Below are 20,233 nucleotides of genomic sequence, written 5' to 3'. Positions count from 1 at the left end.
TCTAAACTAAGTTCATCCATTTAAAAGAAGGTGAGATTGAGCTGTTCTAAAAATGCATGGCCTTTTTTGTAACCCAAGTTCTTAAGAGAGGCACGACATGGAAAGAGAGGTCAAACAGACTACAGCTGAAGACTAGGCCAGTGCATGGAGGGATTACAGCTCTGTGGGTCTGGATCTCATGCAATAGGACTTTTTCCACCCTGTAAGCTTTAAACACCATCAGTCTGCTTTCTTCATCTACAGAGTGAACCATCCAGTTATGAGGCTTGCCAATGAGCTTAACCAGACTAAGTACACAAATATTTCATGAGAGTGATGAGATTAATATTTATGATACAAATACTGTAAACACCTTTCCATTCGAGCCGGACTCATGTGAGCACAAGTGGACTTCCCTCTCCTCTTCCCTGTTTTTGGGTAAATAGAAAGAAACAAATCTCATCTTTTTCCTCTCTCATCTTCGTAGGAATACACCTAAAGCACATTCAAACCCTTCCTGCACACACAGAGGTCCATCTGGTGCTCGGTGAGGAAGATTCAGTTTCCTGACACACACAAATTGTACTGGTGTTAAGGGATCTGTGGCTGGACTGCACCTGGTGCTGTCTGAAAAAAAGGAAGTGGAGTCTTTTCTGTTGCTCTGATAACCTTCACTGTACACACATGAACACACGCACCACACCGTATGAACATAATGTCAAGCAATGTGGAGAAATCTTTAAAAAAATAGAGACAGGATATAAAATCTAAAGAATAATCCATCTGTAACACTTTAGAATCATGATAAAGGAAAAGCTGGCCCTCAGATGAAGCACAATGTGTGGTGTATGATCTAAAAATGCCTCTCATGACTCAGAGGACAATAACCTTAACTGAACACTATGGGCTAGTTTTAAGCATGTGCAGTTTTACCATCCATAAAAAGTGTCAACAAACCACTCAGCTGGACACAGCGCACGTGTCAGTCCTTATAACTCTTCACTGACTTAGACTGAAAGGCAAACAAATGATGATGGAACTGTTCATATCCTGCTCCAATATCTTCTCTCAAGAACAAATATATATAAAGGTGGTGACAGGCAATTTTGCCAATGTATCAAACGTATGACAACAGGACATGTTTGTTCACAGAGCCAATTTTAAAAAAGTAATTGAATCACTGATCATCTGATCTACAGAGCAGCATGCCCCTGGACAAATTTACAACAGCAAAAATTTACTTTATCTTAATGTTCCAGAGGGAAAAAATGGTTTGGTGAGATTTTTTTTCCTGTCTCAAGCAGCTTGACAGAGTGTGCCAGGACAGCAAACTGCCGATGAGTGGAGGATACAAAGACGGCCAGTGGGAAGTGACTGATAATCAGGGCTGAGGCCTCTAGGGTCCTGCTAAGATTACACCACTGGAGAACTCCTTGTGCCCAATGTTTTGTAGACACAATCTCACACTCAGCACATAAACACCCAGAGTGATGACTGCCGCTCTAAAGCCTTTACAGCCTGTGCCGTCTGTCGCTGTGGCACACGTGCGTAAAGCCATCCTTCCTGTCTCTCTATCCATCACTCGCTTTCAATTCCTCTGTTGTCCCCGTCGCACACGTGTCACTAGAGCAGAGAGACAGATGGTAGCCTGCTGACCTCAGGGACAACCTAATCCAGAACACAGAAAGAGTTTCTATGCAGTACAGAGGCATGAGGGATTTGATACTAGACAGACACAAGGATAAACATGTCATAGTGCAGTGGAAAGTTTTCACCAAAGCTTTCAGCAACGAACACCAGAGTTAACATAACTCACTGATAAATAAAGATAGGCGATTTAAAGAGGGCAGAGTGAGAAACATTGTTTTTTCATTCAGCCATTTCTGATTTCTAACAGTGCTCATGTTGTATCACAACACAGAATAACTTGTGTCTCTTAGGATCTAGAGGTAAAAAATTAAAGATAACTGTTCTGAATAGAGACACTCAGCTCAGCCTCACTCATGTGATGTCCTGAGCTCTGGAACCAATCACCAAAGGTTCAGAGGACAACAGGAAGTCAGGGGTCGGGCCACTGACCCCATGAATTCCTGTTTTTCAGCTACATTATTCCTGACTCCTTCCCTCCAACCCTCTCACCGTTTTGTTTCCTCAGCCCTTTTCCTCTCCTTCACCCCACATCCCTCCCTCTTTCTTATAGTCACCCTGTTTTCCTCTCTCCCAGCCATTTCCCTGAGCCAACACCACAGGACAAATTTTCATCTGCTTGTCTCCTCCCCTCCATCTGTTAGAACCTTTTCTGTTGCCCCATTTCTCCTTTACTAAGCCAAACATTTAGCTATCCCCAGCACCCTTTGCTGCATGACTCTGTTTATCTGTATCTTTTTCCAGTTTCTTTCTCCTTCTTTAGTTTCTGGAAGCCAGAGATAGTAACCACATTTCCTAGCCTGGGGTCAGATTAAATATTAAGCCACACTTTGAAGTGGGACAACAAAGCTGCAATTGTTTTCTTATCACACAAAGATAAAACAAAACAAGATATCTAAAACAATAAAGGTCAGAGATAAAAAGCTATGGATGAATGAGGACATCTTCTGACGTATTCATTTAACCATGACTAACAGAAAAAATGTGAACTTGTTGAGAGACCTTTTGTATTTCTCAGACCTGTTGATGAATATGAAAACCTGTATTAGGCCATGACATACCCCACCATGCCATGCTTACTCCCCCTCTTAATCCCTCACCTCACTGGCTGAGTTCATAAGGTGCTTCCTGCTGAGTGTCATGTTGAGTGTGTTGTTGTGACTCAGCATGGGTGTCTTCATAAATACAAAGTCACTCCGGCTGGATAAGGTGGAGTAGCAGGGCCTGTAGGTGCGTGTGTGGGGCTCCTGGGGGCCTCCCACTACCTCCATATAACGAATTGGTCCATCAGTATTAAGTTGCAGGTGCAGATCCTTGCTGGGTCTCTGATGGTAGCGGCTGGACCTGGGGTGTCCATAGCAGCAGCAGTCAGAGTCTCCCAGCCCGGGGCCACGGTGCCTGAGGCAGCGTACCATGAGAACAGCAAAAGTGATGAAGGACACAGCTGACACACAAGCTAGAGAGATGATGAGGTACAGGGTAAGTTCTGACATCCCTGTGCGGTGGTGAAAGTTTGTTCGGCGAGGACTATCAGGGGCTTCGATGGCTGAGCCCTTCTCATCCACTGTTACAGTAATGTTCACAGAAGTGGACTTAGGCGGGTCGCCATTGTCTTGAATAATAACCATGATGTCATACGTTGAGCCCACGTCCTCTTCAGCCCACTTGCGTGCTGTGCGGAGCTCACCACTATGAGCCCCAATACGGAATATGCCAGCATTTGGTCCAGGGGCAATGGAATAAAACAGCCATGCATTGTGCCCGCTGTCTGCATCAACCCCTACAAGTTTGTTTATGAGGTACCCTGGGACGACAGATCGGGGCACAGTGAGTTCTAATCTTTTATCTTTTGGGAACGCAGGGTGTACAATCGCTGGTACATTGTCGTTCACGTCCACAACAAACACATGTACAGTGACATTTGCTGTCCGAGGGGGCACCCCAGCATCCCGGGCCTGCACCTCGATACGGAAAGCATTAAGCTGTTCATGATCCAGTGAGCGCATGCTGTAGATTTGGCCGCTCTCTGGGTTTATGTAGACATAGGATGAGATGGGAGAGCCCTGCACCATGCTGGGGAGGATGGAGTAGGAGATGCGAGCGTTGTCACCCAGGTCAGGATCAGTGGCTGAAACAACAGCAATGGGGGCACTGGGAGCATTGTTTTCTGGGACGTCCACAGAGTATGAAGGCTGTGAGAAAACGGGGGAATTGTCATTTACATCAGAGAGCTTCACTACAAAAGTAGTTTGTGATGAAAGGGGAGGGGATCCAGCGTCAGTGGCCTTGATAACCACTGTGTACTCAGGGACAGTCTCACGGTCCAGGTTCCCAGCAGTGGTGAGGCTGTAATGCATGTCAGAAGCTGAGTTTAATCTAAAAGGCAAACCTGGTTGGACTGAAAGTTTAACCTCTCCATTTACACCAGAGTCTAGGTCCCGGGCGCTGATGAGGGCTATCACAGTCTGTGGTGCTGAGTCCTCTCTGATGGGACTTGTCAGTGACGTCAGTGTCACCTCAGGAGCGTTGTCATTTGCATCGATGATGTCCACTATGACGTTACAGGAACCCTCCATAGCAGGAGAGCCCCCATCTCTGGCCTGCACTGTGATGTGGTAACTTGAGGCCTTCTCATAATCCACTTCCCCCTTCACACGAATCTCCCCGCTTTTAGAATCCACACTGAAGAGGTTGAGGACGCGTTCCGGTGTGTATTTACTAAACAGGAAAGATATTTCTCCATTATTACCCGCGTCCGTGTCAGACGCGTTTAATTTCGTTACTAAAGTGCCCCGTGCAACGTTTTCTAAAAGCCGCACTCTGTTCACCGGTTCATCAAAGACTGGCGCATTGTCATTCACATCCAGAATTTTAATGAGCAAAAGTGTTGAGCCTGATTTCTCCGGCTGACCCCCATCGACAGCTGTGAGCAACAGGCGAAACGAGGCCTGCGTCTCCCTGTCCAAAGATTTATCCACCACGAGCTCAGGAAACTTGCTGCCATCACTTTTAGTTTCTACATTCAAAGTAAAAAAGTCATTTGCTGCGAGATGGTAAGTGCGTAACGAGTTAGTTCCAACATCTGGGTCGTGTGCGCTCTCCAGGCGGAACCTTGTGCCCGGCGCGGCCGCCTCTGATATCTCCAAAGAAATGTTGCTTGTAGAAAACTGCGGTGCGTTGTCATTAACATCCAGAATTTCTACAACAATACGTTGACTGTCCAAAGGATTCTCCAGAACTATCTGAAGGTTTAGCGAACACGCTGAGTTTAATTCGCACAATTGCTCTCTGTCGATTTTTTGTTTAATAACTAACTCACCGGTTGCTTGTTTCACCTCAAAATACTGCGTTGTGGGTTCCGAGACCACCCGCAACCTCCTCTGAACCATCAGCTGAGCAGTGAGACCCAAATCTTTAGCAATATTCCCAACGACAGAGCCCGGGCTCAGTTCTTCCGACACAGAGTATCTTAGCTGAGCGGACGCAGAGGAGAGGAAAGCCAGATAGAAGCAGAGCGTCCCCAGCCTCCCAGCTCCGGGGCGCTTCCTCTGTCTCGAGTCCATTGTGCTGCTCTCCGAGGATCGGAGAATGGAAAAGTTTTCTGCTCCCTCTTTCACCGTAACGTATCCATGGTGAAGTTAGAACGAGGCTGCCAGGCTCGATGAAAAACATTTACGTTTCAAAAACAGAGCGATGGGAAGTTTTGATGTGATCATGGCTGCGTTTTTTACGGGGAAACGAGACGAAAATCAAAGTATTTTCTGCCTCCTGTGAAACTCTGAGCTCTGTGTCCTCCGCCTCACTCCCCCCGTGGGCGGGGAAGTACCACAGAGGCCTTCCCTCTTATTGGAAGACGGGGCTGGATCTGCTCTCACACGGAGTTCACTCCCACACACACAAGCACACTCACTCATGCAGGCACACTATGAAAACTTTCCAGTGACTCCCCTTCCACTGACAGGCAAGTATCACCTCCACTCTCAGAGCAAAAACTTTGAGAGAAGCAGAATGACGAAGGACAGTCTTGTTAGAGATGGAAAAATCCTTTGAACGTTCTCTCAGAAATGACCCATCAAGATATTAACACTATGAAAGGTCACGTGCTCTCATTGAAAAACTTGTTATGCAAAAACAGCCACTACTGAAACAGCTGTTATTTATAGCAGTACTATTTGTATCCGCAGGGGGGCGGGATTTCCAAACTAGTTTCCCACTTCACAAATTTTGTCCAAATACAAACGGAGATGATGGAAATGCCACGTAGGATAAACCTTTTTGCAAAAAAAAAAAAAATCGGAATCAATGACCGACAGATAAATGGTTAAGACTGAAATATAGAATAAAGTACTTCATTTAGTTAAAAATCAAAAAAGGAAGATTAAGTTTTGGTTGAAAATAACGATGTTTTTGTAGTATATTGGCATGTCTCTACATTCCAGATAACACATAGACAATTTTATTTTATTTCATGCTATTTTTTAGACTAAAATTTTTGTCATTAAGTTTGTCTTCAGCACATAGATAGAAAGTATTAATGATTTCTGTGGTTTTGGACACAGTATAAGCAGAAACTGACGAACAAGAAATATGATTGTACGAAACAGCAGTATGAATTTCAAATCCTTATGTGAATGGAAACAACCCCTGAAAAGCTAACACAACGATTAAAGGCAACAGGAAAAAAAAGGCTGTGACTCATTGCGATATTGGCAGTCAGATACTAAGTCACAAAGAGTCAACTATAATTGTTCAGCTCACCTGCTGGCTCTCAAAGGTCCAGGTGCTGTCAGGTAAAGACGCATCCAGGACACTGATGACCTCCTTAAAGTCTGTGGTGCTGCTGGGTTTGATCAGAGTGAAATCACTGTACTCTGACATGGGGGACATACACGACCTGAAGGACTGACTCTGAGACAACATGTCTCCTCCCAGGACCTCCACGTACTTTATTGGTCCATCAGTGTTGAGCTGAATCTGCAGGTTTCTGTTGGGGTTCTTGTAATCGTCACAGTCGCTCCGTCTGGTGCAGCAACTAGCGCTGCTTCTGCTGTTCCTGATGCATTTGACAGCTAAGACCAGAAAAGTCACCACAGACAGCACGGACACCGAGGCCAGAGAGAGGATCAAATAAAGGGTGATTCTGCCGTTCTTCTTGCTGGGCTCGGCTGCTTTGTGTCGCAGGTCTAAGATGGGCTCATGCAGACCGTCCTCCAGCACAATGGACACAGTGACCGTGGAGGACTGGACCGGTTCCCCGTCGTCCTTGATCTCTATGAGCAGCCTCTGAGAGGAGTCGTCCTGCTCGGACACAGCCCGTTTAGTCCTCACCTCCCCTGTGTACAGATTGACCGTGAACAGAGAGGCGTCTGTGGCCTCTGCCACTTTGTACGAGATCCACGCGTTATGGCCCGAGTCTGCGTCCACGGCCGTCACCTTTGTAACCAGGTGACCCGCTTTGGCGGAGCGGGGCATCCTCTGGTGAGAGAGGGAGCCCAGGGCAGCGGAGGAGGGGTAAATAACAGCGGGGGCATTGTCGTTCTGGTCCAGGATGAAAACATGGACAGTGGCGTTGCTGCTGAGACACGGAGAGCCCTGATCCTTTGCCTGAACCTGAATCTGAAACACCTTCAGTTTCTCATAGTCAAACGAGTGCATGCTGTAGATGCTGCCGTTCTCTGAGTTGATGTAAACATACGAGGACACAGAAACGTCCTGCACTTTAGAGTCCAGGATGGAGTAAGAGATTTTGGCGTTGTCACCAAAGTCCAGGTCAGACGCTGATACTGAGTACAGTATAGAGCCTGCTACTCCATTCTCTTTTAAATACACATTATAGGAGGGCTGAGTGAAAACTGGAGGGTTATCATTGACATCAGTGATGCTGACAGGTATAGTTTTCTTACTGGACAGAGGAGGAGAGCCTGAATCAGTGGCTGTTATCTCAATGTTATACTGAGGGAAAGTCTCTCTGTCTAAAGGACCACTGGTTACTAGAGCATAATTATTAGAAAAAGAGGGTTTTAGAGTAAAAGGCGAACCCTGAGGAAGTTGTAATGTCACTTTACCATTATCACCGGAGTCAAGGTCTCGCGCACTGATTAAAGCCACGACGGTTCCACTTGGAGCGTCCTCGCGCACTGGCTTTGGTTGAGAAGTTAGAACAATTTCCGGAGCATTATCATTAAAATCAATAACATCAACTTGCACGCGACAGTGACCCTCCATTTCAGGGCTACCTTTATCTTTAGCAGTTACATCAATGCCATATGATTTGGCATTTTCATAGTCTAGCTCACCTTTCAGAGAGATTTCACCTGTCAATGAATTTATATCAAAGATTGACAGTAAAGAATCTGGCGTCCGGGAACCAAATGAAAACCATATTTCACCATTAAGACCTTCATCTGCATCTGTTGCTTTAGGCTTGAGGATAACAGACCCCTTTATACTTTCTTCACCAAGAGATACTTTGTAAAGGTTTTTTTCAAACACGGGGAAGTTGTCGTTTATGTCAAGCACGGTAACAGTTATTTGTGATGTTCCGGATCTTACCGGATTCCCACCATCTAAAGCTGTTAACAGTATCTTGTGAACTGCTTTTTTTTCTCGATCTAGGGCCCTTTCTAATACGAGTTCCGGAACAGACTTACCCCCCTCTATTTCCTTTATTTTAAGTGAAAAACACTCATTTTTACTTAGAGTATATGTTTTAAGTGAATTGCTTCCAACGTCCGGATCCTCCGCGCTCTCTAAAGGGAAGCGTGTACCAACCGCTGCTAACTCTGCCAATTTCAAAGATAATTCACTCGAAATGAAATTAGGAGAATTATCATTAATATCTCTTATTTCAACTTCTATTCTATGTAACTGTAATGGGTCTTCAATGACGACCTGCAAAGGTAGCACACAGCTGGCGCTTTGTCCACACAGAGCCTCTCTGTCTATTCTGTCATTCACCACCAGCTCGCCCTTCCCCGCATCCACACTGAAGTACTGCTTACCAGCCTCAGAGGCGACACGCAGCTTACGATCAAATATTTCAGATAGTCCCAAACCCAGATCTTTGGCTAGATTTCCTACCACAGAGCCCTGTTTCAGCTCCTCTGGTATGCTGTACCGAGTCTGTCCGTCTATTGTAGTCCATAAGAGAAAGAAATGATGCCACCAAAGCCCCTGCCACCTCCAGCCTCGGTATCCCATTCTCTTTGTCATCCCTGATTCAGTAGAATAAATCACATCCAATCCACAAGAAAGGAGAACATAATGTCAGAATAAGTATTCCAAGAATATGATATATTCCGTAAAAACGACGCCTGAACATGGTCGAAAAAATCGAATTGTGATATCCAAATTCTCAGACAATATTGACCACACTCTCTTCCACTCGCAGCATTGTGATTTTGGTCCTGAAGCTGCATGGGGGAGGGAGTAGATCTCTTTGTACAGTGCTGAATGCTATTGGTGCACAGCATCCACCTCTTATGTCCAATGACAGACTGAGCAGCATCGTTAAAGAAACACTAACCATAGGGCACAACTATAATGGAAGAATGGAAAACCACCAGCAGATGCAGTTATCAATTTAAATGACGAATAAATAAATTAGAAAATAATTATGAAGATGAAAGAAATCCATCAGTTATCAAAGCATCATTGCAAATCTTTGACAAGATTTTTTTTGACCCATATTTGAAATGTCTCAATTCCAATCCTCTTGTTTTCTTTTTCTTTTTAATCCTTTTAATTATTAAATAGTCTACGCAAATTGATGAAAAATATGTGTATGAATTAATTTTTTTTTTATCCAATAATAGGCCATTTTCTTTGTTAAACCTTGTGGCATGCCCACCACTATAAGCCCATGAAATTGCCCCCTCCCCGCCACACACCCCACTGTTACAATCCGCTGTCCATCCTTGTGGTGCTGAAATGCTCAAGACGAGAGAACAAGAGACTATGCGAGGATTTATACCCATGCCAAATGATAAGGGGCTAAAGTTAATATGTCAGTTGAACAGTTCAAATGCGTATGATATTTTCATAATTTTATTTATAAAAAGGACCGAAAACTAAAATGTGTCAGACAAATATCTATGTTTGAGCTTTATTGCCAATAAGATATATGAAAGAAGCTCTTTTGCTGTGTTAACTAGGAGTGCGAAGAGATGTAGTTGCGTTTATGGAAAACTGTACAGCTGATTTCTGATTATAATTCAGACACAACTGCTCACCTGCTGGCTCTCAAAGGTCCAGGTGCTGTCAGGTAAAGACGCATCCAGGACACTGATGACCTCCTTAAAGTCTGTGGTGCTGCTGGGTTTGATCAGAGTGAAGTCACTGTACTCTGACATGGGGGACATACACGACCTAAAGGACTGACTCTGAGACAACATGTCTCCTCCCAGGACCTCCACGTACTTTATAGGTCCATCAGTGTTGAGCTGAATCTGCAGGTTTCTGTTGGGGTTCTTGTAATCGTCACAGTCGCTCCGTCTGGTGCAGCAACTAGCGCTGCTTCTGCTGTTCCTGATGCATTTGACAGCTAAGACCAGAAAAGTCACCACAGACAGCACGGACACCGAGGCCAGAGAGAGGATCAAATAAAGAGTGATTCTGCCGTTCTTCTTGCTGGGCTCGGCTGCTTTGTGTCGCAGGTCTAAGATGGGCTCATGCAGACCGTCCTCCAGCACAATGGACACGGTGACCGTGGAGGACTGGACCGGTTCCCCGTCGTCCTTGATCTCTATGCGCAGCCTCTGAGACGAGTCGTCCTGCTCGGACACAGCCCGTTTAGTCCTCACCTCCCCTGTGTACAGATTGACCGTGAACAGAGAGGCGTCTGTGGCCTCTGCCACTTTGTACGAGATCCACGCGTTATGGCCCGAGTCTGCGTCCACGGCCGTCACCTTGGTAACCAGGTGACCCGCTTTGGCGGAGCGGGGCATCCTCTGGTGAGAGAGGGAGCCCATAACAGCGGAGGAGGGGTAAATAACAGCTGGGGCATTGTCGTTCTGGTCCAGGATGAAAACATGGACAGTGGCGTTGCTGCTGAGACACGGAGAGCCCTGATCCTTTGCCTGAACCTGAATCTGAAACACCTTCAGTTTCTCATAGTCAAACGAGTGCATGCTGTAGATGCTGCCGTTCTCTGAGTTGATGTAAACATACGAGGACACAGAAACGTCCTGCACTTTGGAGTCCAGGATGGAGTACGAAATTTTGGCGTTGTCACCAAAGTCCAGGTCAGACGCTGATACTGAGTACAGTATAGAGCCTGCTACTCCATTCTCTTTTAAATACACATTATAGGAGGGCTGAGTGAAAACAGGAGGGTTATCATTGACATCAGTGATGCTGACAGGTATAGTTTTCTTACTGGACAGAGGAGGAGAGCCTGAATCAGTGGCTGTTATCTCAATGTTATACTGAGGGAAAGTCTCTCTGTCTAAAGGACCACTGGTTACTAGAGCATAATTATTAGAAAAAGAGGGTTTGAGGTTAAAAGGAGAATCTTTAGGTACCTGTAATGTAACTTTACCATTGTTTCCGGAGTCATGGTCTCGTGCTCTAATTAAAGCTACAACTGTTCCTCTTGGCGCATCTTCTGGTACAGGTTTTGGGTTCGAAGTGAGAACAATTTCTGGAGCATTATCATTTACGTCCAAAACGATTACTCTCACACGACAGTGTCCTTCCATCTCAGGTACCCCTTTGTCTTTTGCAGTAATTCGTATTTCGTGCACTGCACTGGTTTCATAATCTAATTGTCCTTGTAAATAAATTTCACCCGTACCTGGATCCAACTGGAAAATAGACAACAGAGACTGTGGTGTATGTTCAGCAAAGGCATACTCAATTTCTCCATTAACACCCTCATCAGCGTCTGTTGCTTCAACCTTTACAATAACAGAAGCAGTGACACTATTTTCTGGCACTGTTACGTTATACAAAGGTTTTTTAAAAACTGGGACATTGTCGTTGATGTCTAGAACATTAATTACTATTTTTGATGTTCCAGTTTTGACAGGATTTCCTCCATCTAATGCTGTCAGCAAAAACTGATGGACATTTTGCTTTTCTCTGTCCAGTGGTTTTTCCAAAACAAGCTCTGGCACTTGGTGATCACCAGAAATGTCCTTGATTTTTAAACTGAAAAAATCGTTCTTACTTAAAATGTAAGACTTGACTGAATTACTACCAACGTCCAAATCCTGTGCTGCTTCTAGAGGAAACCGTATGCCTATGGCAGTGGATTCCGCTATCTTCAATGATCGTTCCTCTGTTACAAATATAGGAGCATTGTCGTTGATGTCACGTATTTCCACTTCTATTCGGTGTAGCTGCAACGGATTCTCAGTTACAACCTGCAAAGGTAAAACACAGCTGGCGCTTTGTCCACACAGAGCCTCTCTGTCTATTCTGTCATTCACCACCAGCTCGCCCTTCCCCGCATCCACACTGAAATACTGCTTACCAGCCTCAGAGTCAACACGCAGCTTACGATCAAAAATGTCTGATAATCCCAAACCCAGATCTTTGGCCAGATTTCCTACCACAGAGCCCTGTTTCAGCTCCTCTGGTATGCTGTACCGAGTCTGTCCGTCTATTGTAGTCCATAAGAGGAAGAAATAAATCCACCAAAGCGCCTGCCATCTCCAGTCCCGGTATCCTATTGTCTTTGTCATCCCTGATCCGTTAGAACCGGTTATTTCCCATCGTGATATATATCAACAAAACAAAACAAATAAAGCCATCTCCCGAATTATACACTGTTTTACATATGTCCTTTAAATTGTGAATGATACTCCAGGCACGTTGTAAACCGCACATCTCCTCTCAGCTCTGTGCACTAAGGGCTGTAGCAGAGAGCTTGAATTGGGGGATGGAGTAGATCTCTTTGTACAGTCTTGCACGCTATTGGTTCACAGCATCCAGCTCTGCCAACCAGTCACAGAGAGCTTACTCTGCTGATACATCGAGTGTATTGCCCCACTGTCACAATGCTTTTTGAGACACAAAACGACATGGGACGGAAAATTACAGTGATTATTTGGGTGAGAGGGGGCCCAATTAAACTTCTTTAAATTTAATACGTTGTTTAGGGACATTACTGCAAAGTGAAAGTATTACAAAACAAAACAAAAAACAAAACAAAAAAAAACAACAAAAAACCCCAAATATATTTACACTATTAATAAAAATAAATTGAAAACTCTGTGATATAAAATATTTAGAATGATATAGAGCAGAGAACTACAAAAAAAATGAAATTAAAATAAATGCAGGGTATACTTTAAAAGTAACATGTTGTGATAATCGGAAACGGTCCCTTGCCGTAATCCTGTTCATGAAACATTAGAAAAGTCGTTGTTAGATGTTTTAAAAAGCGCATAGTATTTATTTTTGTATGAGAAGCCAATCTTAAAAAATATGACACTATTTTTTCTGACAATCACATGAGTTCTGCTTAAACACCAGCGTATCACATTTCTTTGCAATGATGTTCTTATAACGGTATCCTCAAACTTCGTAAATGTCTATTTGATTATCATTACTTCAAAAACTGTCGAAGAAGAAGACACAAATATCCTTAATATTTAAGCAGTCCATGTACTATTCATTTTTTAGTTGGGTGATTCAAAATGACAACAATCAGGTTAAAAGTTCAGTAATTGATCAAGATTGAGAAGTTACATGAGTGGTACACCAGCCTTCAACTGCTCACCTGCTGGCTCTCAAAGGTCCAGGTGCTGTCAGGTAAAGACGCATCCAGGACACTGATGACCTCCTTAAAGTCTGTGGTGCTGCTGGGTTTGATCAGAGTGAAATCACTGTACTCTGACATGGGGGACATACACGACCTGAAGGACTGACTCTGAGACAACATGTCTCCTCCCAGGACCTCCACGTACTTTATTGGTCCATCAGTGTTGAGCTGAATCTGCAGGTTTCTGTTGGGGTTCTTGTAATCGTCACAGTCGCTCCGTCTGGTGCAGCAACTAGCGCTGCTTCTGCTGTTCCTGATGCATTTGACAGCTAAGACCAGAAAAGTCACCACAGACAGCACGGACACCGAGGCCAGAGAGAGGATCAAATAAAGGGTGATTCTGCCGTTCTTCTTGCTGGCCTCGGCTGCTTTGTGTCGCAGGTCTAAGATGGGCTCATGCAGACCGTCCTCCAGCACAATGGACACAGTGACCGTGGAGGACTGGACCGGTTCCCCGTCGTCCTTGATCTCTATGAGCAGCCTCTGAGAGGAGTCGTCCTGCTCGGACACAGCCCGTTTAGTCCTCACCTCCCCTGTGTACAGATTGACCGTGAACAGAGAGGCGTCTGTGGCCTCTGCCACTTTGTACGAGATCCACGCGTTATGGCCCGAGTCTGCGTCCACGGCCGTCACCTTTGTAACCAGGTGACCCGCTTTGGCGGAGCGGGGCATCCTCTGGTGAGAGAGGGAGCCCAGGGCAGCGGAGGAGGGGTAAATAACAGCGGGGGCATTGTCGTTCTGGTCCAGGATGAAAACATGGACAGTGGCGTTGCTGCTGAGACACGGAGAGCCCTGATCCTTTGCCTGAACCTGAATCTGAAACACCTTCAGTTTCTCATAGTCAAACGAGTGCATGCTGTAGATGCTGCCGTTCTCTGAGTTGATGTAAACATAAGAGGACACAGAAACGTCCTGCACTTTAGAGTCCAGGATGGAGTAAGAGATTTTGGCGTTGTCACCAAAGTCCAGGTCAGACGCTGATACTGAGTACAGTATAGAGCCTGCTACTCCATTCTCTTTTAAATACACATTATAGGAGGGCTGAGTGAAAACAGGAGGGTTATCATTGACATCAGTGATGCTGACAGGTATAGTTTTCTTACTGGACAGAGGAGGAGAGCCTGAATCAGTGGCTGTTATCTCAATGTTATACTGAGGGAAAGTTTCTCTGTCTAAAGGACCACTGGTTACTAGAGCATAATTATTAGAAAAAGAGGGTTTGAGGTTAAAAGGAGAATCTTTAGGTAGCTGTAATGTCACTTTACCATTATCACCGGAGTCAAGGTCTCGTGCACTTATCAAAGCTACTACAGTACTAATTGGAGCGTCCTCAGGAACAGAGTTTGGCTGTGAGGTCAGTAATATATTTGGGGCATTATCGTTTATATCTAACACGTCTACATGGACTGTGCAATGACCCTCCATTCTCGGGATTCCCTTGTCTCTTGCACTGACATCGATTTCGTAATTTGAATTCGTTTCGAAATCTAATGTCCCTTTGAGGCGTATGTCTCCTGTGACTGAATCAATATCAAACACGGACAGGATCGTCTCCGGTGTGCGTGTGCCGAATGAATATTCAACCTCTCCGTTTGGACCCTCGTCAGTATCGTTAGCTGTAAGCTTGAGGATATACGCACCTCTTGCACTATTTTCGCTGATCGAAACTCTGTAAATAGTTTTCTCAAATACTGGAAAATTATCATTATTATCAAGCACATTTATGGTTATCTGAGAAGTTCCGGATTTCACCGGGGTTCCTCCGTCCAGAGCAGTTAGTTGCAGCTGGTGTTTAGCCCCTTTTTCTCTGTCGAGAGATTTAGTCAGGACAAGTTCAGGGACTTTTCTACCCCCTGAAACATCTTTAATCTTTAAAGTGAAAAACTCGTCTTTACTTAATGTATATGATCTGACTGAATTCATTCCAACATCAAGATCTTGCGCCGTCTCCAAAGGAAAACGCGCCCCTGCCGCTGTCGACTCTGCAATCTCTAATGTTATTTCTTGAGAAGGGAATTTTGGAGAATTATCATTAATATCTTGTATTTCCACCTCGACTCGGTGAAGCTGTAGTGGTTTAACAATGACCACTTGCAATGTCAATACACAGCTGACGCTTTGTCCACACAGAGCCTCTCTGTCTATTCTGTCATTCACCACCAGCTCGCCCTTCCCCGCATCCACACTGAAATACTGCTTACCAGCCTCAGAGGCGACACGCAGCTTACGATCAAAAATGTCTGATAACCCCAAACCCAGATCTTTGGCCAGATTTCCTACCACAGAGCCCTGTTTCAGCTCCTCTGGTATGCTGTACCGAGTCTGTCCGTCTATTGTAGTCCATAAGAGAAAGAAATGTATCCACCAAAGCGCCTTCCATCTCCAGCCTCGATATCCTATTGTCTTTGTCATCCCCGGTCGGTTGAAGGTGTTTTCCGCGCAGGTTTTTGAAAAGATGACATTTACCGCCCATCCACCGACTTAAAGCAGCGAATTCAAGCAAAGGTCCACAAATGGTGTAAATCCAAACATAACACGCAATGTTTGCGTTTCTCTTAACCCCGTTAAAAGCATCCTCCCCTCTCTTACCCAGCTTACTGTGGAAGCGTTAATGGTGTTGAAGCTGCAAGGGGGAGGGAGTAGATCTCTTTGTACAGTCCTACCTTTCATTGGTGCGTCACACACGTCTCTAGCATCCAATAAGAATGAGGCTAGCAGTGCTTCTACAGACAGCAGCTCTACAAAGTATCAGCCGGAGTGTGTTCTGAGTGAGGGGAAACTAGTCATCTGTGAACACGCCGCCACTAATGTTATTCCTCAAAAAGGGAAATTTAATTGAAAAACAAACAAATAAATAAATAACCATATAAATGCATAAAAACAAGAAAATAAACTCCCCCCTCCTTGGCCCTAAAACCAAAAGAGGACTGTCTTTTGTGGGCGCCCTGTTACATGAGAGCCAATGAAAGATTTCGCTGTCCAGCTCTGTGGTGCTGAAGACAAGCGGTTTTATGTCACCATATGAGGGAATTAGAAATCACCCAAAATTCTTTCCTTGGATCAGTGTTCAGTGGCACATTGTTTGCAAGTGTAGTTACAATATTTGCAAGAAATTGCCGGGATTATTAGAAAAAAAAAAAAAGTAAATTATCTCCAAATGCCAAGCAGGGAATAAATTTGATGTGTTACAGGAGCTCACTGGGTCGAAATGAGGTCGAAGTGATTATATATCACATTTTGTTTCGTTTAATAAAAACAGTTGTAAATGCGAAACATAATATGGTTTGGTTAACATTATTCTATGATGGAAATTTATATATATATATATATATATATATATATATATATATATATATATATATATATATATATATATATATATATATATATATATATATATATAGAGAGAGAGAGAGAGAGAGAGAGAGAGAGAGAGAGAGAGAGAGAGAGAGAGAGAGAGAGAGAGAGAAAACAGACAAGAGAGGAAAAAAGAGGAAACGTGCAAAATAACTGACACGTTACTTTCAAAATTGAAATAAACCGCTGAGTTATTGTAACAATTGGCACAAATAGCGTGATGTTTACTTAAAAAGAAGATCTTCTAACGTGTAAAGCTCGCCTGCTGACTCAAGGTGCTGTGAGGCGACAACAAAATTCTTTGTTAAAGGACAATAAAACACCACTGCAAACCAAACAACCTAACGGAGAGCAAATATTTTGGCAAGTACTTTGAACATAATGTCTTTACTGTGTTAATATGCGTGTCAAGAGTATCACTATCAGCCCCTAAACATGCCATCATTCTTCCTCAGGGGGAAAATGTCGCTGTCCATTACTGTTGTGCTGAAACTTTGAGATCGAGCACCTGTTTAATGTTTGACATACATCTTGTCATCAAAAGATCAAAGGCGTATGAAAGCTGAAACAAAAACTCAAAAAATCGAAAAACGATGGACCAATATAATTACACTTCGTGAGTAGTTGTTATAGAGGAGATTTATACTCCACAAAACACCCTGTCATTTAACTCACAGCTGAAAAGCTCCTTGCTACATGAGAAAGTCGCTGTCCACCATAGCTGGTGCTGAAATTTATTTTATTTTTTTCAGAGATTTTATAGAAAACTTCAGCAACTAACTAAGACAGTTGTTACTTTCTGATATATCTCCAACATAAAAAAAAAAACAAAAGACAACAAGACGGACAGACAGAGAGACAAAAAGCTAGATAGAAGGATAGTGATGCGTGTTCTATATTTCTATATTTTTCTTTGACGGATTAAAAGAAAGTTAAGTTGACATACCGTTCGAAAAAATATATATATTAAAAAAAAAGATTGTTGTGGCCGCGCCCCCTCCCTTAATAGCTGACCATCTGTGTCATTTGGTGCTCACCTGCTGGCTCTCAAAGGTCCAGGTGCTGTCAGGTAAAGACGCATCCAGGACACTGATGACCTCCTTAAAGTCTGTGGTGCTGCTGGGTTTGATCAGAGTGAAGTCACTGTACTCTGACATGGGAGACATGCACGACCTGAAGGACTGACTCTGAGACAACATGTCTCCTCCCAGGACCTCCACGTACTTTATAGGTCCATCAGTGTTGAGCTGAATCTGCAGGTTTCTGTTGGGGTTCTTGTAATCGTCACAGTCGCTCCGTCTGGTGCAGCAACTAGCGCTGCTTCTGCTGTTCCTGATGCATTTGACAGCTAAGACCAGAAAAGTCACCACAGACAGCACGGACACCGAGGCCAGAGAGAGGATCAAATAAAGGGTGATTCTGCCGTTCTTCTTGCTGGGCTCGGCTGCTTTGTGTCGCAGGTCTAAGATGGGCTCATGCAGACCGTCCTCCAGCACAATGGACACGGTGACCGTGGAGGACTGGACCGGTTCCCCGTCGTCCTTGATCTCTATGAGCAGCCTCTGAGACGAGTCGTCCTGCTCGGACACAGCCCGTTTAGTCCTCACCTCCCCTGTGTACAGATTGACCGTGAACAGAGAGGCGTCTGTGGCCTCTGCCACTTTGTAAGAGATCCACGCGTTATGGCCCGAGTCTGCGTCCACGGCCGTCACCTTGGTAACCAGGTGACCCGCTTTGGCGGAGCGAGGCATCCTCTGGTGAGAGAGGGAGCCCAGGGCAGCGGAGGAGGGGTAAATAACAGCGGGGGCATTGTCGTTCTGGTCCAGGATGAAAACATGGACAGTGGCGTTGCTGCTGAGACACGGAGAGCCCTGATCCTTTGCCTGAACCTGAATCTGAAACACCTTCAGTTTCTCATAGTCAAACGAGTGCATGCTGTAGATGCTGCCGTTCTCTGAGTTGATGTAAACATAAGAGGACACAGAAACGTCCTGCACTTTAGAGTCCAGGATGGAGTAAGAGATTTTGGCGTTGTCACCAAAGTCCAGGTCAGACGCTGATACTGAGTACAGTATAGATCCTGCTACTCCATTCTCTTTTAAATACACATTATAGGAGGGCTGAGTGAATACGGGAGGGTTATCATTGACATCAGTGATGCTGACAGGTATAGTTTTCTTACTGGACAGAGGAGGAGAGCCTGAATCAGTGGCTGATATCTCAATGTTATACTGAGGGAAAGTTTCTCTGTCTAAAGGACCACTGGTTACTAGAGCATAATTATTGGAAAAAGAGGGTTTTAGAGTAAAGGGAGAATTTTTGGGAAGTTGTAATTTCACTTTACCATTATCACCGGAGTCAAGGTCTCTGACGCTGAGTAGAGCCACTACTGTACCACTACGAGAATCTTCCGGAACGGAACTGGGCTTAGAAGTAAGGACAATTTCTGGAGCATTATCATTTACGTCTAAAACATCCACCTGCACACTGCAGTGACCCTCCATTTTGGGAAAACCTTTATCTTTTGCACTAATATCGATGCGATATGAGGCCTGCGTTTCGTGGTCTAGCTTGTTTTTCAAAAATATTTCCCCAGTTAGAGGATTTATATAAAATAATGCAAGCACTGAAGGCGGTGTATGGATACCAAGCGAGTACTCAATTTCTCCATTTGGACCTTCATCTATGTCGGTGGCTTTTGTTGCTATAACAAAGGAGCCGTTTGCACTGTTTTCTTGAACTGTTGCTTTATAAATAGAGCTTTCGAATGACGGCACATTATCGTTAATGTCAAGCACATTTACGGTTATTTTTGATGTTCCAGACTTAACCGGATTACCTCCATCCAAAGCAGAAAGGAATAAACTATGGGTGGCCTTTTTCTCTCGGTCTAGAGACTTGTTCAGTACCAGTTCCGGTACTTTTCGTCCGTTCTCAATCTCTTTTACTTTTAAAGTGAAGCACTCATCTTTGCTGAGTGTGTAGGTCTTAAGCCCGTTACTGCCAACATCAGGATCCTCTGCGCTCTCTAAGGGAAAACGCACACCTACAAAGGTGGACTCAGCTATTTCTATTACATGCTCATTTTTGAGAAAACTAGGAGAGTTGTCATTAACGTCTCTTACTTCCACTTCTATCCGATGCAGCTGAAGTGGATTCTCGATTACAACCTGCAATGGTAAAACACAGCTTGCACTTTGTCCACACAGAGCCTCTCTGTCTATTCTGTCATTCACCACCAGCTCGCCCTTCCCAGCATCCACACTGAAATACTGCTTACCAGCCTCAGAGGCGACACGCAGCTTACGATCAAAAATGTCTGATAACCCCAAACCCAAGTCTTTGGCCAAATTTCCCACCAACGAGCCCTGCTCCAGTTCCTCTGGGATGCTGTACCGCGTCTGACCGTTTACAGTACTCCATAAGAGAAAGAAATGAATCCACCAGAGCGCCTGCCATCTCCAGTCCCTGTATCCTATTGTC

At 44.5% G+C, this 20,233-nt stretch overlaps 2 protein-coding genes across 51 annotated transcripts in view; both read right to left on the bottom strand.

The window, feature by feature from the left end:
• Positions 1 to 20,233, bottom strand: part of LOC141793146 (protocadherin gamma-C5-like) — a 290,533-nt gene that overhangs the window by 9,340 nt on the left and 260,960 nt on the right. Inside the window, exon 1 of one of the 50 annotated variants that reach the window (XM_074673584.1) lies at positions 2,727 to 5,452. The exons of 47 other annotated variants lie outside the window; for them this stretch is intronic. In XM_074673584.1, coding sequence (XP_074529685.1) covers positions 2,727 to 5,189 — 2,463 coding nt within the window. In that variant the 5' untranslated portion in view covers positions 5,190 to 5,452. Of the gene's footprint in view, positions 1 to 2,726; positions 5,453 to 20,233 lie in introns of those variants that run through there. 2 more of the 50 variants (XM_074673595.1, XM_074673596.1) reach the window with 2 other exon arrangements.
• Positions 13,333 to 16,022, bottom strand: LOC141793149 (protocadherin gamma-C5-like). Its single transcript, XM_074673635.1, has one exon. The coding sequence runs from the start codon at positions 15,803 to 15,805 to the stop codon at positions 13,340 to 13,342; it is 2,466 nt and encodes an 821-aa protein (XP_074529736.1). The 5' UTR covers positions 15,806 to 16,022; the 3' UTR covers positions 13,333 to 13,339.

Source organism: Halichoeres trimaculatus, unplaced genomic scaffold (assembly GCF_033239565.1).
Source record: "Halichoeres trimaculatus isolate MK-OKI-2021-1 unplaced genomic scaffold, fHalTri1.1 fHalTri1_scaffold_7, whole genome shotgun sequence".
Classification (NCBI taxonomy): Eukaryota; Metazoa; Chordata; class Actinopteri; order Labriformes; family Labridae; genus Halichoeres; species Halichoeres trimaculatus.
This window is presented reverse-complemented; position numbering and strand designations above follow the sequence as displayed.

Coding starts and splice junctions, on each gene's coding strand:
- LOC141793149 (XM_074673635.1), bottom strand. CDS start 15,805: ATGACAAAGACAATAGGATATCGAGGCTGGAGATGGAAGGCGCTTTGG.